A 24293-nucleotide genomic window follows, 5' to 3' on the forward strand; every position below is an offset into this window, starting at 1 on the left:
ATTTGCTTGTGGCTAGAAATTGGAAAATGATATGAAAATGAATATATTAACATTCCAAATTTTTCTCGATCAAAAAGATGGGAAGACTTTGGAAGTATTAGAAGACTTGTTTATATATGGTTAGAGATTTTTTAGCCGTATAAATGTTTATGTACGGTTGATTTTTCCAATATTTTCATTAATTACTGGAGACTGAACTTGAATATATTTTGGGAGAAGACTTTACATTAGCGTTTTGAATGGAGCAATGTCTTTATCAATATTGCTGGTCATGAGGGGTGCACAAAGACCAGACTGGATCGGGTTAAGCATTAGTCTGAAGTCTGGTCTGAAAAAGCATCGGTTTGGACATTTTGGTCTGCAGTTTGGTCCAGTCTGGTTATGTCTGGGACCAAGACCGGGTTGGACTTGGTCCACCGGGTTACCAGACTAGTCTAGGTTGTTGTTCTTTTTTTAAAAAAAAAAAAACTTCATTTCATATGTGCTTTGATGCTTTTTTTCTATAAAAAAATATTTTTACAGCATATTTTGCTACTTTGTTCTAAAGTATATTGAGCTTTTCTATTAAATAAATAGAGCTTTCTATTCTTTTTATTTATCTAAAATTAAATAAACATAGCTATTCCCGGGAAGATGAGATTCTTACATGATCTACATATCATAAAATAAATAAGATCATATTTAATATTGACAACATTCAGTGCAAAAAAATAAAATAACAAAAAAAATCAAATAACCCAATTTTAATACTAAACTTTCCTTTAAATCGTCATTAGTCATTGAAGCTACAAACTAAAAGGGAAAAGTATGTTAAGCTCAAGAAGTTGATTGCTTGTTGGGTTGGGCTCAAATTTAATATATCCATTAAATGATTAATCACATATAGATGTTTAAAAGAAAAAAAATGTTACCTGGACCGGGTTAGACCACATGGTCTGACACATCAGTCTTAATCTGGTCTGACCCGGTATTTTAGTCTGATTTGATTGGTCTTGTCTCCTCTTCGGACTGCTTTTTCGGAATGGGTCGGATCGAGTTTGTACGGGTCGGACCGGGTTGACCGGGTTTTAGACTTTTTTGTACAGCCCTACTCGTCACCATAAAACATCACATGTCGTTTCAAGATTATTTGCACACTAAACATTTTAAAATGGGATGTTTGGATGAAATCAAACCAGATTTTAAGAATAATTTTATAGTATACGAAATAAATAGGTGAAGAAATTTATCTCAATTTATGAAAATATGCTTTTAGAAAGCACTTTTAAGCATGTTGAAACACCTCGTTGTTATAATATGAACTGAACACAAAAGGTTTAAATGATAATTTGTAGGATTTTTTTCTTAATTTAAAAAATAAAAGTTGCATTCCCAGAGAACATCTAATTGAATGAAAAAAAAACATCCTCTAATTTATTCCTTACAATTTGGTTGTGGAAATTGGAAAAGAAGATAAGAATGGAAAATGATATGAAAATGAATGCATTAATATTCCAATTTTTCTTCTAAAAGATGCGAAGACTTGGAAGTATTAGAAGACTCGACCATAAAAAAAATATATGGCTATAGATTTTTTAGACATTTAAATGTTTGGGTAATGGAAAACTAAAAGTTGCATTCCGAGAGAACATCTAATTGAATGAAAAAAAAATCCTCTAATTTATTCCTTATAATTTGGTTGTGGAAATTGGAAAAGAAGATAAGAATGGAAAATGATATGAAAATGAATGCATTAATATTCCAATTTTTCTTCTAAAAGATGCGAAGACTTGGAAGTATCAGAAGACTCGACGATAAAAAAAAAATATGGCTATAGATTTTTTAGACATTTAAATGTTTGGGTAATGGAAAATGATATAAAAATGAATGCATTAATATTTTAATTTTTCTGCTAAAAGATGGGAAGACTTACAAGTATTAGAAAAATTGACCATAAAAAAATGGTTATAGATTTTTTAGACATTTAAATGTTTGTGTAATGAAAAATGATATGAAAATGAATGCATTAATATTCCAAATTTTCCTCTAAAAGATGGGAAAACTTGTAAGTATTAGAAGACTTGACCATAAAAAAAATGGCTATAGATTTTTTAGACATTTAAATATTTGTGTAATGGAAAATGATATGAAAATAAATACATTAATATTCCAATTTTTCCTCTAAAAGAAGGGAAGACTTGGAAGTATTAGAAGACTTGATCATAAAAAAAAAATATGGCTATAGATTTTTTAGATATTTAAATATTTTTGGAAAATGATATGAAAATGAATACATTAATATTCTAATTTTTCCTCTAAAAGAAGAGAAGACTTGGAAGTATTAGAAGACTTGATTATAAATATATATATATATATATATATATGGTTATAGATTTTTTAGACATTTAAATGTTTGTGTACTTTTTGTTTTTCCAATATTTTCTAATAAACACTTTACTGGTAATGATTTTTTTTTTATTTGCCAACAATGATTTTCATTTTTCACAACTTATGTACATCGTGGCCATGTAATCTAAATAATAAAGACTTGATTTCCCCTCAAACAAATCGTGATGATGGTTTCATTTTGAAAATTTCATTTGTTTTGTTATATCAAATTATAATATAATTTGAATTTGAGGGGAGGTATGATTTTGTGGTGTGTTTGGAGTAAATATAGTGAATGAATGGGAGTAAAATAACTTCATTTATTATCACTTATTATCATTAAGCACCTATTTTAACTAGTAAAAGGGTTGCATCAGTTTAACTAGAAGTCACTATCAATTGAGAATCTCTTCTACCAATGAAAATTGAAAGAGACGATAAGGGTGGAAGCTTTATGTTGGGTTCCATTAATAAGCTAAAAGATTGAAATATTGTCAATAACAGTGCAACTAGTTTAAGTACTCATCAAAGTAGCCTAAGAATTAGTTAAAAATTTGATTTAATTTAAAATATAAGACCCTAGTATACTTTATCTCTAGTATTTATTTATTTTGCTCTCAAATAACCTTATAATCATTGCACGTTTAAAGAATTTCTATCAAATTATAGTTCCAATGCATATATGATTAGTAATGATATTTTAAGAAAAATAACATTTATTTATTATAAATAACTAAAATAATTTTTTAATATTTATAAATTAATTATCTAACTCTTATCTTAAGAATATGAGGTAGTGCATTGATTTGACAATTTCAAAGCTAAAATAAAAAATATATATTTGTTTTATGTGTGAATTATTTGCAAACATTCTCGTTTGAAATTAAAAACATCACCAAAACTTTAAAAAAAAAGAGAGAGACAATATCATCATCAAATTGATCATTTTTCAAGATTTATATGATTGCGTGTAGTTTTTCTGGAACACCACATGTCATTGATGTTGTCACAAATATATGAACTGAACATAAAGCTGAACATAAAAGGTCTAAATAATAATTTATAGGATATTTCTCTTATTTTAAAAGCTAAAAGTTGTATTCACAAAAACCTATTATTGAATGGGAAAAAAAATAATTTATTGCTTATGCGTTTAGTGTCTTTTGAAGATGCTTAAACGATTTGGTTGTGGCTAGAAATTAGAAAATGATATGAAAATGAATATATTAATATTCCAAATTTTTCTCAATTAAAAAGATGGGAAGACTTTGGAAGTATTATAGATTTTTTAGCCATATAAATGTTTGTGTACGTTTGATTTTTCCAATAATTTCATTAATTAGTGGAGACTGAACTTGAGTATATTTTGGAAGAAGACTTTACATTAGCGTTTTGAATGGGGCAATGTCTTTATCAATATTGCTGGTCATTATAAAACATCACATGTCGTTTCAAGATTATTTGCAAATTAAAACATCCTAAAATGGAATATTTGACGAAATCAAACTATGATTTTAAGAGTGATTTTATAGTATATGAAATAAATAGGCGGAAAAGTTTATCTTAATTTATGAAAATGTGCTTTTAGAAAGCACTTTTAAACATGTTGAAACACCCCATTGTTATAATATGAGCTGAACACAAAAAGTCTAAATGATAATTTATAGGATATTTTTCTTAATTTAAAAGTTAAAAGTTGCATTCCCAGAAAGCATCTAGTTGAATGGAAAAAAAAAACCTCTAATTTATTCCTTACAATTTGGTTGTGGAAATTGGAAAAGAAGATAAGAATGGAAAATGATATGAAAATGAATGCATTAATATTTCAATTTTTCCGCTAAAAGATTGGAAGACTTGCAAGTATTAGAAAACTTACCATAAAAACAATACAGTTATAGATTTTTTAGACATTTAAATATTTGTGTAATGAAAAATGATATGAAAATGAATATATTAATATTCCAATTTTTCCTCTAAAAGATAGGAAGAGTTGGAAGTATCAGAAGACTTGACCATAAAAAAAATATATGACTATAGATTTTTTAGACATTTAAATGTTTGTGTAATGAAAAATGATATGAAAATGAATGCCTTAATATTCATTCCTCTAAAAGATGGGAAGTGTTGGAAGTATTAGAAGACTTGACCATAAAAAAAAAAATGGTTATAGATTTTTTAGACATTTAAATGTTTGTGTAATGAAAAATGATATGAAAATGAATGCTTAAATGGGTTTTCAATGGGTGCAGGCTAGCCCATACCCATTTAAAGTTAAATGGGCGGGCTACGGGTTGACTCCCAGGCTGCCCAACCCGCCTGTTACTCACCTCTACTAAAATTTTATCCAAATTTTTATGTAAAGAAGTCAAACTTCAGAGCACAAATATTTATTCAAATTTCAATGATATGAATTAATTTATTCATTTCCGGACCAAAACAAAATTGAATAAAACTAATTCCCTCTGACTTAATACCTAAGTAAGTGTACTCCTTCATTAATTAAAAATAAAATTTACAATAATTTATTTTATTTTTAAGTCATAAAATAGTATTGATTATTCTATTAAGTTGCATGCCACTCATGGAGCCCATATAGGATTTGTTTTGTTTGCAAACATTTTTAAAATAAAAAAAAAATCACCGAGCCATTGGCCTTCAATATTTTCGTACGTAATTGTGTCCAGTTTTTTTCCTAACACCTACTAACTTTAGAAGGATCTGAATATATGATAGATGATAAAAAAATCTTTTGCCAAAGAAAATTGAAAGAGATGATAAGAGTGAAAGCTCCGGTGAAATTATTAATGAGTAAAGGACTGAAACTGAGTATAATTTGAAGCGAAGACTTTTAAAAGCGTTATGTGAACAAGGCAATCTCTTCAACATGTCACATACATTTTTTTTTAATTTAATTTTTCAATCACCTTTTTACCGGAAAAAAAGTTAAATAAAGTAAAATACAATGCCATCACCAACAAGCTGTTGGTTGAGGTGGTAGCGGCCTCACCTCCGTAAGGAGGAGAACACAAATTCAAATCTTAGGAAGCATACTTGTTGAGAGGGCTATTCCTTAACCGCTCTAGGCCCGGAAAGAATTAGTCTCAAGTCCAATATAACTTAGGGATATCCTTGTTTCATCCAAAAAGAAAAATACAATGACATCCTTTCTCTAATTTACTCTATTTTCAAAAGAAACACTCTATAGTCCAATTTTTAATACCGTGAAGAATATTTCATTAAAGATTCCAAGATACTTAATTTTACCATTTGTCATTATGTAAACATTTTAAATTTATTAATCTGAACCTACAATCTGTTTTTTTTTTAACGCATAAGTATCCTCTTATTAGAGATAATCCTATTTGTAGCTTTGCACTTGTTATAAAAAAAAAAGATAATCCTATTTGAGGCACTGTCTGGCACTAAATATAGACCTTCTCTCAGTGGAGATTTGAACATTAGTTTGTCACATTATGAAGGACTAGTCTCTTCCACTAAACCCGACCTTATTGGTTGACCTTATAATCTAATTGTGTCTTCTTTGTTGTATTTTTTAAAATCTTTGATGTTTTGAAAAGTTATATGCAATTTTTTTTTTTGAAAAGTAGATGTAAACTTAAATTTTAGGTCACACTCAAAGATTTGCAAATTTTCTATCTTAGCTCCAAAAACTTTCTACTTAAAACAGACTTTATGATGCAAAAATGAATATTTATTTCAAGATATTATATATATATATAGCTGAAATCAAGATATAGAGAATACATTAATTTGATCATTTTATAGCTAAAATAAAAAAAAAAATTGCTTTATGTGTGAATTATTTGCAAACACTCTAGTTCGAAATTAAAAACATCCCCAAAACAATCGTTTCAAGATTTATATGATTGTGTGCAGTTTCTCTGTAACGCCATATGTCATGTTGTTATGGTATGAATTGAACATAAAAGGTCTAAATAATAATTCATAGGATATTTTTCTTATTTTAAAGGCTCAAAGTTGTATTCGATGAAAACCCCTAATTGAATGGAAAAAAAATCATTTAATTTATTGCTTAAGAGACTTTTATCTTTGAAGTGTTCAAACAATTTGGTTGTGGAAATTGAATACAAAGGGAAAATGATATGAAAATAGATGTATTAATATTCCAATTTTTTTTTGGGAAAGATGGGAATACTTAGAATTATTAGAAAACTTGACCATAAAAAATATATAGTTATAGAATTTTTTATCCATTTTTTATTTTTTCAGTTTTTCTCATAAACAATTTATTTGTAATTATTTTCATTTTTCACAACTTATATATGTACGTCGTGATCGTGTAATCCAACAAAAGATTTAATTGAATTAATTCAGCTCAAATAAATCATGATGACAGGTTCATTTTGAAAATTTCATTTGCTTTGTTATTTCAACGTACAATGTAATTTGAATTTTAGAGCTCTGATTTTGTGGTGTGCTTGGAGTAAGGATAATGAATGAATGCAAACTTTCTACAGTAATTTTTCATGCAAACCTACATTATACTCCTCTGGTCTTTAATATAAGGGAAAACCATATTGGAGGTACCTATACTTTTTTTTAACTTTCAATTTGGTACCTATGTGTTTTTTGTTTTTAACTAAATCTTTATTTTTCCTCTATTAACATCATTAATCCTTATGTAGAGACTAAAAAAATCAATAGAACAAAGTTACAAGAGTTAATGTTGCTAAAAAGATAAAATTAAATGTTTAATTAAAGAGAAAAAAACACATAGGTACCAAATTAAAATTGAGAGAAAGTATAGGGACCTTCAATATGGTTTTCCCTTAATATAAAACCCATTTAACTAATTTAATTGGATTGAGGAAGTTAAGTATGTTAGTTAATTATAAAAAATATAATATGTTTTTTTTCTAAAACACCATAATTATCTTTCTTAATATCTTTCTTTTTTTTACCTGATTATGGTTGAAGGAGTATCCATAAGGATAAATATGAAAAAGAAGTCTTATATTTAAAATCAAAATGAACTCAACAATTAAGTTTTGTATTAAGGACCAGACGAGTATAATGTATTCAAATTAAACACAGTTCAAGAAAACATAAATGATATAATCTAGACGCCAGTCAAATATTTTGCATGTAGGATCAATTTTTCTTTGAACCTGTTAAAGCCTGAATTTATATTAAATTTTAGCTAAGGTATTTAGTTTTGTTATGAATGTACGTGTCGTGTATTTGGAAGGCATGTGAACAGGAAGGAAAGGAGTAATCCGCAAGCAATAAATAAGCTAAATAGAATTACGGCAAAAAAAGAAAAGGAAGCTAAAAGGAATAAAAAGGAAAAGTTGGAGTCCGAACGGAATTATTTTGATTTTTTTGGGTTATATTAAATTTTATAAGAAAAGGTTTATTATTTTCCGGTCATACTAAAATTTTGTCCAATTTCTTATCCAAGAAAATAAAACTTCAGAGCAAAATATTTATTCAAATTTCGATTATCTGAATTAATTCATTCACTTCTGGACTAAAACAAAAATAAATAAAATTAATTCGCTTTGAGTTCATTACGTGAGTGCGTGTTTGTATACTCCTTGTACTCCTTTTATAATTAATAACAATATAAAATATAAAATTTGTCATAAGTTATTTTATTTATAAGTCATAAAATAGTGATGATTATTCTTTGAGCTCCATGCCATTCATGAAGCCCATATAGGATTTGTTTTGTTTGCAAACATTTTAAAAATAAAATGAAATCGCTGAGCTATTAGCCTTCAATATTTTTACACATAATTGTCTCCAGTTTTTCCCTAACACCTGCTAACTTTAAAAGGATCTAAATATATAATATATTGTATCTGTGGTATTTTCTTATTCATGACACGATTTTCTATTGAACAGACGGGAAGGCTTGGAAATATTAGTAGACATGACAATAAGAAATATCATGTGGTTATCAATTTTTTAAGGCATTTAAGTTTTTGTTTACTTTAGATTTTCCAATATATTTGTGCGCGTCTATATACATTCACACACACACACACACATATAATGTAAAGACTTCATTAAGGCCATCATACTCGAACTCACTTACCACAATGGCTAGATTCACTTCATAGATTTCCTCTGTTTTGTTGTTTCTGGTATTTACAACAACATTAAACAGGGTGATGAGTTGCAATGAAAATGATGAAAGGTTGCTTTTAATCTTCAAACAAGGAGTGGTTGATCCAGACAACAAACTCTCTTCTTGGACTGCTGAAGAAGATTGCTGTTTATGGGAGGGAGTTCACTGTGACATCACCACAGGAAAAGCCACAGAGCTTTCTCTTTTCAATCACACATTGCGAGGTGACATTAATTTGTATGTGCTTCAACTTGAATTCCTCAATTACTTGGACTTGAGCCTCAATGACTTCAACACTGTGAGTATGCCACCATGTCAAATCTCCAAATCTCCCTTTGATGCTCACAAATTTCCCAACCAATCACTTGCTGCTCCTTCCAATCACTCAGCAAGTTTCTCTGTCGCTCTGCGTTATCTTAATTTTTCATGTACTGGTGTTTTAGTAAAAGACCTTCATTGGCTTTCTCAACTTTCTTACTTAAAATATCTTGACCTTAGTTTAACTGATATTGGAGATGATATCAAATGGCTCCAGCATATAGCCATGCTTCCTGCACTCTCTGAGTTACACTTAACTTATTGTGGACTTGGAGATTTTCCATCCCTTGATTATATCAATCTTACCTCACTTGAAGTTCTTGATCTTTTTTTGAATGATTATATGAACTCAAAGTTACCTAATTCATTTTTTAATATCATCCATCACATCCATCATCTTTAGCTTAGTGATTGCAATTTCCATGGCCAATTACCAAAGTCCTTGCTCAATCTAAAGAACCTCAAGTTTTTAGATTTTTATCATAATCATCTTGAAGGATTAATTCCAGATTGGTTCGGTCAATATGAACAGTTGCAATACTTGGACATCGGAAGTAATTTGTTCCATGGTGTAATTCCATCATCTCTTGGAAATATTTCTTCCTTGTTCCGCTTAGACTTGCACAACAATCAATTGAAAGGCAATCTTCCAGAAACCTTGGGACAACTCCATAACTTAATTCAATTAGACATTATGCAAAATTTCCTGGTTGGTGTTCTAATAGAAAATTTTTTTGCTAGTCTCTCAAGTTTAAAATCATTGGGCTTAAGTTCAAATAGTTTCAAATATGACTTTGATCCTAAATGGGTACCACCATTTGAACTTGAGACATTGTATATGGGTAACACAAGCATAGGTCCTAATGTTCCACCATGGCTATATACACAACAGTCTTTAAGGATACTAGATATTTATGGATCAGGGATTTCAACAATTGATAAAGATATATTTTGGAACTTTGTAGTAGGAATAGAAGATGTTGATATCTCAAATAACTTAATTAGTGATGACATATCCGGTGTCACACTATCAGCAAATGTCTCTCATTTTCATGCGTCCGACAACTTGTTATCGGGATCTATTTTGTCATTATTGTGCCAATTAGAGGGTAACGGAGAAAGCAAGTTGGTTCAATTGGACTTGTCATATAATCATTTGAGTGGAGCACTTCCTCATTGTTGGACCAATCGAAAATCATTGGAATTCCTTAGTTTGGGGAGTAACAAGCTAATAGGTAAAGTTCCTCCCTCGTTTGCTTCATTGGGACTCCAACTGTTGGATTTGAGTGATAATAGTTTCTCTAGTGAATTTTCATCAAGCATGCTTAATTGGACAAATTTAAAATTCCTCATTTTAGAGAAAAATAATTTTTCTGGAAGTTTGCCAAATCTGTATATGGCACGACATTTGGAAGTTCTTAAATTAAGGACCAACCAATTTATGGGTAACATTCCACTAGGAATATGCATGCTCTTTTCTTTGCGGATACTAGAGCTTGCTGATAATAAGCTTTTTAGATCTATACCTTCTTGCTTATGCAACATCACAAATCCAAATAACATCGACGCACAATTGGATCTTGGTGAAATGATGCGCATATTTACAAAGGGAAGGGAGTTAGACCACCAACCTTATGCATATTTTAGAAGTGGTGTTATTGATCTTTCTGCTAATAGCTTATCTGGAGAAATTCCTAAAGAATTGTTCAGTATTACTCTACTGTGGTCCTTAAACATCTCTCGAAACCATTTGACTGGAAAGATTCCTAAAGAAATTGGAGCCCTGAAAAACTTGGAATCTCTAGATCTCAGCCACAACAGATTTTCTGGAGAAATTCCTTCTACCATATCTAATTTGTCTTTTCTTGCTTGTTTGAACCTCTCATACAACAATCTCATCAGACAAATTCCACTAGGAACCCAAATTCAAGGTTTTGATTCCTGGAGTTCTGTTGGCAATCGTGAACTTTGTGGAGATCCTCTTCCAAAGAAGTGCAACAAAAAAGAAGAAACTCATGACGACTCAAAGCCAGTTGAAGGAGATGAAGACGACGGCTTTCTGAAGTCATTGTATCTGGGTATGGGAGTTGGATTTGCGGCGGGCTTCTGGGGAATTTGTGGTTCTCTCTTCCTCATCAGAGCATGGAGACACAGATTTTTCCGATGGTTTGATCACTTGACAAATTAATTTTATGTTGCCTTCACCCTCTGGTTCAAAAGATTCGGTCGAATATAAAAAACATATCTCTCTTGAGGTAATAAATTAGCCACGCCTTAATATTTCAAGTATTGTTAGTATTTTCCTCTTTCCTTAATTTCTTCTATTTCCTGAAAAAATTCTGTTCTTAGCTGATTATGTTTTATCTTGTTTGTTTTTCAATATGGGATGCAAGTGAAACAGCTATCACTACTCTGTTTGTTCCTCTGATTCAGATACTGAGTTCTGCCTCAAGGAATAAGCAGCTTTGCTGCTGTTTCGCATGGTCAAGGACTCTAATAATGTAGCCTACTGAACGTCCTTTTGTTATGTTAAATTTAGTGAATTATGGGAAGAGAACATTTTATAATAATAGTTATTTGTGTGTCTGTGTGTCTCATGTTGTTGAGGAACCTTTGACGAATAGTCTTGAATGTGATATTAGGCGTCTATATTTAAGATTTCAGGTGTGAATGTAGCAATCAAAACGAGAAGGCATGTGAGTGTTGTAACCTGTAAGATAAGATTTATATGTATGTTAACATGTTGGATATTAATCTGTAACTTGCTACAGTGAGTAGCTATTAGTTTGTGGAAGATAAGAGGATCTTATAACATTCTGATTTGAAGCTTCAGATGCTATGTTCCATTGTGGTTTATACGAGTAGCTCGAAATAACAGAGTCATGCCTTGTTCAGGCTAGATATTCAAATAACATCTCAGTTGCTCCTCTGCTATATTTTATTTTGTAGTGTAATTTACACTATAAAATGAGTTTTATATTTAACTTTTCCTCATCAGAGCATGGAGACACAAATTTTTTGAACTGTTTCATCTTCTGGTGGATCGACTTTATGTTATCGTGGCCCTCAAGTTGAAAAAAGCTTCCAATGGATATTAAAATTACATGCACGTTGCTGTTGAGGCAATTAACCGATCTGAGATCACACACACACACACACACACACACACACATATATATTAGCATGGTTTTATTTTCGTTTTCGCCTTGTTCTTGCCGCAAACAAATTCAGTTCTTATCTGCTTCGTAGTAGATTCCAATGACTTCCTCTTAAATTCATTCAAATCTCATATTTTGTTTGGGGGAATAGAGAGGTTTGCTGCAGCTATACATGGCCCAAGGTCTCCAACGTTTCCTACAGATTGTCATATCTCCACTTTATAGTAAAGTAGTTATCAGGGTATGTTTGTGTTGTCATGTCTCAGAAAAGCCTTTTGTTGAGTGGTTTTCCGAGTCATGTATTGTTGTGCTTTAAGACTTTGATCATTTTCTATTTCAATAATGAAAGATTCAAGTATGCTTTTGGAATTGATAATAAATTTTTATTTTCGATGTTGAAGACATCAAAAACTGAATCTTGCAACGCACTGAATCGGCATGAAGCAGCTGGCCAAGAGGATCTGTCTCGACACTTGAGATGCTCTGTTCCATTGTGTTTGAAATAACAGAGTCATGCTTTGGTTAGGTTACATAATCAAATAATATAATCTCTCCACTACTAAACATAATAAACATTAAATAGCAAAGTTGGCTCAAATCAGATGCCTTCGTTATGTTTCTAAACTACACTCACAATGAATTATTGGGGCGCAATGCCTTGCTTCTTCAATAATTATTTATATTCTTACCTTACACCAAGCGGCTAAAATTGCCATGCAGTTAAAATTGTAACAGTCAAGAATGAAGGATGTGGGTTTGTAAATGAACATTGGTGAGATGGGCAAAAAAGAAGATGCTTATCTTACCTCCGATTCTAATTATAAAATTCACTTTGTAGTGTAAGTTCGACTACAAAAAGAATCTTATAATTAGAAAATGAGAAAGTAGTTAAGAAGCTCCTCCATGTGGGTTCCATCCATTGATTTGTTATGAAGAGGGAATTCATTCGTGTAATATCAAAATTGCATCATTCAGAGGTTCTTTAGCTTTTTTCCCCTTAATAATTAGATCAGTTACATACGCATATAGAATGAAGGAAATTATACTAATAAAGAGTTGGTCTAGTAATAAGGTCTTTCTAGATCTCTTTGGATTCGAGTCATAAAGGAGACACTTCTATAAATAGGGGAAGCCTACTTATAAATTACTAATGGTAATGAATGAAACATCGTATTGTTTGGTTGTTGGGTGTTCCATGGTTTAATTAAATTTTTAGGATTTTCCAGCAATTATCTTCATCAATGCAACCTTTGAATGACTTTTCTCAAGAGTCAGGAGCTGCCATTGCTTTTCAATTATTTTACAGTTTTGTTTTTCAGTGTAGGTTTTTGTTATTAAAGAAGGGACCCGAAGAGGATTTTACATCATGAACCATATAGCATGTGAGGCATTTTTTTCCTCCCGTATTTTAAGTCGGTCCTCTTCTATGTTCAGAAAAAAAATTACAATATGAAAAGAAAAGCATGAAAATATAAATTCCATCAATGACTGTGTTGATTAGGATAATTAATATATCCAATTTTAATATAAAAACTACTTAACTAATTTGATTTAATTAAAAAAGTCAAATAAATTAGTTTATCATAATAACAAATATCCTGTAAAATATCGAATTATAAGTTAGAAAAATTAATTGGAAGAATAATAATAAATATAAGAGATAAAATAGATTAAGATCTATAGTCGACCTCCAAACTAGTTTTTATGCTAATGTAAAAATTCTCTTTAATCTAAAATTAATGTAAGCTTAACAATCAACATTAATGTGGCCAAACAAGGGGCGATACTGCAGTGATTTTGACTCTTAATTAGCAGGCAATATAAAAGTTATTTGATTTATTTGAATATATTAAAGAAGTTAGTTGAGTTAGTTATTTATAATAAAAAGGTGTTATTTTTTTAAAATATATTTGCTAATCAAATGTATTAGTTAGAACTATTATCATCATAAGGACTATCTTAAAAAAATAGATAAATATAAGAGACAAAGTAGATTAAGATTTTAGATTTGTAACCAAACTAAAAGTCAAATTAGGACTACCTTAAAAAAATGGATAAATATGATAAATAAAGTGGATTGAGATTTTATATTTATAACCAGAATAAAAGTCAAATAAACTCCTATATTAAGGATCGAAAATATTAATTTGTACTAATAATTAGTGCTACTCCCGAAATAGTCGAAAGGCAAATGCCCTTTCATCCTTAAAATAATTAGAGAGGACATGAAAGAAAAAAACAGAAGTAAATTACGCGCCGAGGGGAAAAATTCATGTTATTGGGATAGTATAGTTGACTTCTTCCAGAACTTCCTTAATTAATTATTAATATTAATGAATGAAACATCGTATTCTTTGGTCATTGCGTGTTTTCGCAACCCACTGAAGCTAATTAACTTTCAAGACCTTCCTGGCAATTTTTAACATTAACTTTAGTTTAGCTTTGGAATTACTTTTCTCAAGTGATGGAAGCTGCCATTAAAAAAATTAGAAGACGATGAAAAAGAAATTAACAGTATTTGGGCACAGCACAAAGTGGAAGTCATCATATACCATCCCACTAAGATGATGAAATAATTTTTTTCCCACCAGCTTGAATTTATTTTCCATCTCTTTTTCCCTTTTCTTCTTATTGTCTTTTTTTAATGGATTGTTGAAAAACAACGGCAGCTCCGGTCTCCTGAGAAAAGCCATTAATTCAAAAGCTAAATTAATGCTAAAAATTATAGTGCTGAAAAAAATCCTAAAACTTAATTGACTTCACCAAACGGTGGGTTGGGGAAACACGCCACGGCCAAACAATATGATGTTTCGTTCATGAACTAATAATAATAATAATAATAATTAATCATTAATTAAGAATGTTCAGCTAAAAGGTTAAGGACGTCACCAAAAACAAATTAAAGTGAATGTCTAAAAATCTTTGAAAATTCTGGAAATACTTATTATAAGAGACAATTATGAATTATGTCATGGTCCTTTTTACAAGAGATTCTTAGAGGCTATCTCAAATTTTATTTGTTGATTTCTTATTTTACCTCCATTTAATTACTCATATTACTTACTCATCTGATCTTATTTATAAGGTACTTCCAACATATTTCACAAAGACCAAGAAAAACCTTAAACTGCATTAATTCTTCATTAAAATATAGTAACTTTTCAACTTTACTTATGTTTAACATATACTCCTTTGAAAAAGAACTATTTATACCATAATAAATGAAGGATAATATGATATATTAATGGTAAAAATTTAATAAAGTAACTTATAAATAAGAAGAAAAAAACTTCTCTCTCTGCCCTATAAAGAGCACCAGAAGAGTATACCATTACATTTAATACCCACACATTCCCTCTCCCACACATTATCTCTATTTCACATAAATAAGGGTATTTTTGACAAGAAGGTTACACTTTTTACATATTTATTATCTTCAGCTAATTTTAACTAACATTTTGAATTATATAATTGTCTCTTATAAAAAAGAATGGAAGGAGTAATGGAAAGCAAAGGGGGCGGTTAGGACGCTGGGTTTCAATCCACTCGCCCTTCCTTGTGCACGAATCAAATGCAAAATTGGGCACCTTTATTGAAAAATATCTATCCAATTAATATCTCATTTTATACAATTATGTCTCTTTAATGTTTGTAATCGAAGGTTTTGCTCATCCTAAATAATTATTAAACAAGTTAATGACTACTTAAAACTGACTATTTAATTGTGTTTATGATTGTCGTAATGTGCATTAAACTCGTTTAAGTGTGGCCATTACTAATGTGCGACTTACAAAAGAGGCATGAGACTAAAGTTCATGGGACCTGTTGTTTTGAGCTTTAGGCAACTCTTTTCCCTCTTTCGTGTTTTGTATTGCTAAGTTATTTTATCTTTTGTTATTCTATTTATTCTATTTTTATAAAAAGAATCCGTTTAATATTGAGAAGTACCGCTTCTTGCTTTGCCGATAATGACATGATAGCTCTTAATGATAGTGTTTATAAGACACGGTTTGAATTAACGAGTTATTTGTTGGCGTTGCCATTAAGAAGACATACATAGCATAATAAAGAAGTTGGAAGATCTGTTAAATTTTTGGAGAATGTAGCTGCTGACGCCTACAAGATAAAAATAGAAGGTTAGAAGAAAGAATGTTTGTATTCTATGAGTATTGATTCTAAGAGATGTTTGTATAGGTTTTAAAAATATGATCTATGTAATAAAAAAGATAAAAGGGCTCAACATATAAATATATGTATGAATATAAAGAATTTAATTGTGTAATGAATCCATCGTTGTAAGTTCGTTGCACATACATATAAGGCATGTGAAGACGAGAAATACTTACATGCACTCAGAGTACCAACTCATCCCAACTTTGTCCAATAAAAATGCTCCAGCTCAATTCATTTCACTCCACACGTCAGCCTATTCATTTATATTAGTTTGTTTTTTTTTTTAAAAAAAAAAATGCTTATGTTTTGCAATTTCCCTTAGTGCTCTCTTCCCTCTTCTCAGTCCCTCTCAGAGTACCAACTCATCCCAACTTTGTCCAATTAAAAGAAGCTTGAACTTCTATGAAAAGAAGGCGGATTATTTATTGGTTGGAATGAGCAATTTCTTTGGCACCTTATTTTATTTGCATACTAAAATAAACAACAATAGGTTTTACACTCCATTCCAAGAACCAGAGCAGCCATGCACATCGAAAAGCCCATAAATTTAATTACAACAAGAATGAAAATGATGAAAAAAGCAAATACAAATAAGAAACAATTTTCAGGCGTGATAAACATTCAAAAACCCAGAAAAATAAATAGGTTCAGATAAACATAATGAACATTCAAGAACCCAGAAAAATAGATGGGTTCATATCAACATCACAAGTGGCAGAGGAGACAATGAAGAAGCAGCAGCTTCTTCAATTCAGATCTACAGAGTGGAAGATCTCACCGTCGTCGGCTATCGTTGGTGGAGACTGAAAAGGTGTTTTTGCTGGTGGAAAATCTCACAGTCGTTGATTCAGCTTCGTTGTTCAGATCTGCAAAGTGGATTTTCATCCCCATCACTGGTCAAGAGTCCAAACACCATCACAGGTCAAACATCGCACGTCACTGGGGGAGAAGATGCCGCCTCCGTCACTGGTGGAAGACTCCGCCGCCGTCACCGGCATCCAAGAAGAGAATGAAAAGGTCGAGGGAGGGAAGAGATAGGGTTTGAGACGGGAGAAGGATAGAGAAATGAGAGAGAGAAGGGCAGTAAAGGAATCACGAGACCCCAGACATTTTCATTTTCTTCAAAAACACAATTAATGGAAATGAGTGGGATGACATGTAGATAAAAATTATTTGAAGTGGATTATTTTTATTGGATAGAGTTCAGATGAGCTGGCACACCGAGAGTACCTAAGAATTTCTCACATGTTCGATTCAAATTAATTGTGCTGAAATATTTTTATTAGACAGAGTTGAGATGAGGTGGTACTCTAGAAGCACCTAAGAATTGGCAAGAAACAAAGTTGAAAAAAAAAAACAGTGTTTGAGAGAATTTTTAAAAAAATACTGTTGAATTTCAAAATTCTAACTCAGTCTTATTTACCACATTTTTTAAACAAACTTATTTACTATACTTTAATAACAATTGATAATATTAAAAAAAGTAAATGACAATGTATTTTGAAATTTTCAAATTTTAAAGGTTTTTTTTTTATAGATTTTCTCATAGTATTTTGGAAGGCCACATCTAATTCTACTGGACTTTTATATGACAACGTAACTCAAGATACAAAAAGTACATCGCTAATATCATAGGTAAAAATTAAAAAAAAAATTCTATTTCATTGCGATAAATAAATACTTGATTTACGTTTGAATAATCTTCAGACATTCTCCTTTGAAATTAAAAACATCCCCCAAACTTTTACTTTCTTAAATGTTCAAACCATTTGGTTGTGGAAATTGAAAATGAAGATGAGATTGGAAAAATGACATGAAAATGAATGCATTGATGTTCTAATTTTACCTCCCAAAGATGGGAAGGCTTGACCGTTAAAAAATATGTGGTTGTCAATTTTATTACATATTTAAATGCTCATTTACCTTTTATTTTAGATTAATATAATTTTTATCTTTAAGATTTGTTTTCATTTTAGTCTTGGTCTCTTAAATTTTAAATCATAAGTTTTAATTTCTAAAATTTTTTTCTATTTAAAACATTAATCCATATTATTCCAAAAAAATAGACCATTTTGCTTTTTGAGGGATTAAAATTTATAATTTGAAACCTAGAGACTAAAAAGAGAATGAGAACAAACTTAGGAAACCAAAAATTATATAAACCTTTTTATTTTTCAATAATTTTTAAGCAATCGGTTATTGTCTTTTAAATTTTCGCTCACGAATTTGGAGAGTGGAACGCATGTGAATAGGCAAGGAGAGAAAGGAATTAGCAATTTCTTTTTATGGAAGTTATACGGAATTTTTTTTTTTGGTTATATTAATTATTATAAGAAATTGTACATACACTTTATTATTTTCAGGCCTTACTAAAATTTTGTCCGATTTCTTATTCATAAAAATCAAACTTCAGAACTCAAATATTTATTCAAATTTCAACGATCCGAATTAATTTATTCATTTCTGGATTAAAAAATAAATAAAATTAATTCACTTTGACTTCAATATATGAGTGAAGGTGTGTGTATAAGACTTCGATAATTGATAATATAAAATATAAAATTTATAATAAATTATTTTATTTGTGTCATAAACTAGTGTTGATTATTCTTTAAGCACTATGCCGTTCATGGAGCCCAGACAGGATTCGTTTTGTTTGCAAACATTAAAAAAAAAAAAATCACCGAGTATTGACCCTCTATTTTTATTTTATACATAATTGTCCCCAGTTTTTACCAAACATCTACTAACTTTAAAAGGATATAAATATATAATAGATTATATCTGTGGTATTTTCTTATTCATGATGTTGGGGGAAAAAAGATGCAGTTAAAAATATCCAGTAACTCAATTTGCTTTTGGAAATTGAAAACGGTAAGAATTGCATAAATTCAATTCATGACACGATTTTCTATTGTAAAGACGGGACGACTTGGAAACATTATTAGTAGAATTGACAATAAGAAATATCACGCGGTTATCCATTTTTTATGCCATTTATATAAAGAAAAGACTTCATGGAAGCCATCATACTGAAACTTACAGCACAATTGTCAAAAAAAAAAAGCACATAATCCCAGAAGAGAAAATCACGCAACAGAGTAGAATTTTGAATTGTGCATTTGGCCAAAAAAGAATAAATTGTGCAGAATTTTGATTTAGTGCCTCTTTCAAAGGGTGTGAATGACTTTTTTCTCTGAAAAAAAATATCCCAGACAAATTTCGCCAATGGGGATAGAAAAATCATCATAAAATAATTAAAATGTGTCGTTCATCACGATACATAAAATATTTTCCAAAGTTGCTCGAATGAGCTATGATGAATTGGCGATGGACTTAGAGAATTTGTTGTTTCAATTACTGCCACAGTATATTACATTACTCCCCTTCCTTTTGATTTCCGTTATTATCATTGAGCATCTGTTTTAACTGGTAAGTTGTACCAATAACAATTTAACTAGAGGTGAGAATCTCTTTTACCAAAGGAATTGAAAGAGATGATAAGAATGGAAGCCTTATGATGGGTTCCATTAATAAGTAGAAAGATCGAAATGGAGCATAGTTTGGGACAAAGACTTCACAAGCGTCATGAAGGGGCAGTGACTTCAATACGTTAAATCTTCTTTGGCATGATCCAAGTTAGTATGGGTCCCAATAAATTCCACAATTGAGAATTGTGAAGTTTCTTGGGAAAGGATTATAGACTTGAAAAAAACATATTGCAACATGGGTAATTGCTCTTGGACTAATTAATGCAATTTGGTAGAAAATGATTTTTGGAAAAATTGGCAAAATCTCTTCCACCGAAAGAAATCCAAAGGGATGATAACAACGGAAGCTACTTCTTGATGGGTTTCATTAATGACCAGAGACTCAAATTGAGTATAATTTGGGACGAAGACTTTACAAGCATTCTGGAAAGGGCATTAATGAAACCTAGTTAACTAATTTGAAAAAACTAAAGTACTAAAAACATCTAAAACAGTTTGTAGTTTACAAATAAGGTCTTATAATTAAAATTAGAGGTAGTATAATTGTTTGCAATTTCTCCATGGCACCGCATGTCATTGATGTTGTTGTCGATGATAATATGAACTGAACATAAAAGGTCTAAATAATAATTCATACGATATTTTTCTTATTTTGAAAGCTAAAAGTTTTATTTGCAGAAATCCTCTAATTGAATGGGAAAAAAAATTTTAATTTGTTGCTTAAGTGACTTTTATCTTTTGGAGCGTTCAAACGATTTGGTTATGGAAATAAAAAAGAGAGGATACGAATGGAAAATGGTATGAAAATGAATATATTAATATTCCAATTTTTTCTTGAAAAGATGGAAAGACTTGGGAGAATTAGAAGACTTGGTCATTAAAAAAAATGGTTATAGGTTTTTTATCCATTTTTTATTTTTTCAATATTTTCTTATAAACAATTTATCTGTAATGATTTTCATTTTTCACAACTTATATATGCACATCGTGACCATGTAATATAAATAAAAACTTAATTGATTAATTCTACTCGAATAAATCATGATGACAGGTTTATTTTGAAAATTTCATTTGCTTTGTTATTTCAACGTACAATGTAATTTGAATTTTAGAGCTTTGATTTTGTGGTGTGTTTGGAGTAACGATAATGAATTAATGCAAACTTTCTACAGTAATTTTTTCTTCCAACCTACATTAAATATATATAATGTATTCAAATTAAACGCAGTTCAAGAAAACATAAATGGCACTACTCCGATGCTAAATATAAGACCTACTTTGTAGTGTAAATTAGACTATAAAGTGGATATTATATTTAGAAACGAAGAAGTAAAATCTATACGCCAGTTAAATATTTTGTATATAGGATCAATTTTTCTTAGAACCTATTAAAGCCCGAATGTATATTAAATTTTAGCTCAGGTACTTAGTTTTGTTATGAATATGCGTGTCGTGTATTTGGAAGGCATGTGAATAGGAAGGAAATAAGTAATCAGCAAGCAATAAATAAATAAGCTAAATAGAATTACGGAAAAAAAAAAGCTAAAAAGAATAAAAAGGAAAAGTTGGAGTCCGAACGGAATTATTGTGATTTTTTTTTTGGGTTATATTAAATTTTATAAGAAACGATTTATTATTTTCGGGTCATACTAAAATTTTGTCCAATTTCTGATCCAAGAAAATCAAACTTCAGAGCAAGATATTTATTAGAATTTCGATTATCTGAATTAATTTATTCACTTCTGGACTAAAACAAAAATAAATAAAATTAATTCACTTTGAGTTCATTACGTGAGTGCGTGTTTGTGGACTCGTTTTATAATTGATAACAATATAAAATATAAAATTTGCCATAAGTTATTTTATTTATAAGTCATAAAATAGTGGTGATTATTCTTTAAGCTCCATGCCATTCATGGAGCCCATATAGGATTTGTTTTGTTTTCAAACATTTTAAAAATAAAATAAAATCACTGAGCTATTAGCCTTCAATATTTTTACACATAATTGTCTCCAGTTTTTTTATAAAACCCGCTAGCTTTAAAAAGATCTAAATATATATGATATTAATGTATTATATCTGTGGTGTTTTCTTATTCATGACGCGATTTTCTATTGAAAAGACGGGGAGACTTAGAAATATTACTAGACTTCACAACAAGAAATATTACGCTGTTATCAATTTTTTAAGGCATTTAAGTTTTTGTTTACTTTAGATTTTCCAATATATGTGTGTGTCTACATACATACACATACATATATATATATATATATATATGTAAAGACTTCATTGAGGCCATCATATTCAAACTCACTTACCACAATGGCTAGCTTCGCTTCACAGATTTCCCTTCTTTTGTTGTTTCTGTTATTTGCAACAACATTAAACAGGGTGATGAGTTGCAATGAAAATGATCAAAGGTTGCTTTTAATCTTCAAACAAGGAGTGGTTGATCCAACCAACCAACTCTCATCTTGGAGTGTTGAAGAAGACTGCTGTTTATGGGAGGGAGTTCACTGCCACAACATCACCGGAAGAGTCACAGAGCTTTCTCTCTTCAATCATTCATTAGGAGGTGAGATTAGTCTGTGTGTGCTTCAACTTAAATTTCTCAACCACGTGGACTTGAGCGACAATGACTTTGAAACTGTGAGTATGCCACCATGCCAAATCTCCAAATCTCCCTTTGATGCTCACAATTTTCACAACCAATCACTTGCTACTCCTTCCAATCACTCTGCAAGTTTCTCTGTTGCTCTGCGTTATCTGAACTTTTCATATAATCATGGTTTAGCCATAAATGACCTTTATTGGCTTTCTCAACTTTCTTCCTTAAAATATCTTGACCTTAGTGACAGTGATATTGGAGATGATACCAAATGGCTCCAGCATATAGCCATGCTTCCTTCACTCTTTAAGTTACACTTAAGTGGGTGTAGATTTAGAGATTTTCCATCCCTTGATTATATCAATCTTACCTCACTTGAAGTTCTTGATCTTTCTTATAATTATTATATGGTGGAGTCAAAGTTACCTGATTCATTTTTTAATATCACCCATCAAATCCATCATCTTGACCTTGGTTTTTGCAATTTCCATGGCCAATTACCAAAGTCCTTGCTCAATCTTCAGAACCTCAAGTATTTAGATTTTAGTTTTAATAATCTTGAAGGATTGATTTCAGATTGGTTAGGCCAATATGAACAGTTGCAATACTTGGATATCAGAGGTAATTTGTTTGATGGCGTAATTCCATCATTTCTTGGAAACATTTCTTCTTTGCTCTACTTAGACTTGTCCTGCAACCAATTGAGTGGCAACCTTTTAGAAACCCTTGGACAACTCCGTAACTTAAATCTATTACATGTTGGACACAATTCCTTGGTGGGTGCTCTTACTGAAAAGAATTTTGCTAATCTCTCAAATTTAATATCACTGGACTTAAGTTCAACAAGTTTTGAATTTGACATTGATCCTAAATGGGTCCCACCTTTTCAACTCAAGGCATTGTATTTGGGTAACACGAGCATAGGTTATAATGTTTCACGATGGCTATATACACAAAGGTCTTTAAGTGATTTGAATATTTCAGCATCAGGAATTTCAAACATTGATGCAGATGTATTTTGGAGCTTTATATCAAGAATTGGTAGAGTTGATATTTCAAACAACTTGATTGGTGGTGATAATATATCCAATGTCATTATATCAGCAAATATGTCCTACTTTGATGCATCTCACAACTCTTTGTCAGGATCTATCTTCTCATTATTGTGCCATCAAGAGAGTGAAAAGGAAACCAACTTGGAGGTGTTGGATTTATCACATAATAATTTGAGTGGAACACTTCCCGATTGTTGGAACAACTGGAAAAAATTAAAATACCTTAATTTGGGGAGTAACAAGCTAACAGGTAAAGTCCCTGCTTCATTGACTTCATTGAATCTTTATAAGTTGGATTTGAGTGACAATGGTTTCTTTGGAAAATTTTCATTAGACAAGCTAAATTGGACAAATTTGGAGTACTTGCTTTTAGACCGAAATAAGTTTTCTGGAAGTTTGCCAATTCCAATGGCGGAGAATTTGGGAATTATTAAATTGAGGACCAATCAATTTACTGGCAATATTCCAACAATCTTGTGCGAACTTTCTTATTTGAACATAATCGATCTTGCTGAAAATAAGCTTTCTGGATCTATACCTCACTGCCTACGCATCATCGAACATCTATCTGATCTTCCTTTTTGGGCCAAATATCTACCTTATATCATAGATCAGTCTATTGCAATAGTGCACATATTTACTAAAGGAAGTAAATTAGCCTATCAAGTTGATAGTTTTCTAAGTTTTGGACGTGGCATTATTGATCTTTCTGCTAATAGCTTGTCTGGAGAAATTCCTGAAGAACTGGTTAGTATGAGTAAAATATTATCCTTGAACTTGTCTCGAAACTATTTGACTGGAAAAATTCCTAAAGAAATTGGAGGCATGAAATACTTAGAATCTCTTGATCTCAGCTACAATAAACTTCTCGGAGAAATTCCTTCAACCATCTCTAACTTGTCATTTCTTGCTTATTTGAACCTCTCATACAATAATTTCATTGGGCGAATTCCATCGGGAACCCAAATTCAAAGTTTTGATTCTTGGAGTTTTCTTGGCAATTCCGA

At 30.6% G+C, this 24293-nt stretch overlaps 1 protein-coding gene across 1 annotated transcript; it reads left to right on the top strand.

Moving 5' to 3' along the window:
* Window positions 1-9638: 9638 nt before the first annotated feature.
* LOC114718910 (receptor-like protein EIX2) lies at window positions 9639-10988 on the top strand. The gene has a single exon (XM_028904352.1). It carries the CDS (start codon window positions 9639-9641, stop codon window positions 10986-10988), a length of 1350 nt encoding a protein of 449 aa, XP_028760185.1.
* Window positions 10989-24293: the final 13305 nt, after the last annotated feature.

Source organism: Neltuma alba, unplaced genomic scaffold (assembly GCF_004799145.2).
Source record: "Neltuma alba isolate B1F8T4 unplaced genomic scaffold, ASM479914v2 tig00011879_pilon, whole genome shotgun sequence".
Taxonomy (NCBI): domain Eukaryota; kingdom Viridiplantae; phylum Streptophyta; class Magnoliopsida; order Fabales; family Fabaceae; genus Neltuma; species Neltuma alba.

Coding starts and splice junctions, on each gene's coding strand:
- LOC114718910 (XM_028904352.1), top strand. CDS start 9,639: ATGGGTAACACAAGCATAGGTCCTAATGTTCCACCATGGCTATATACA.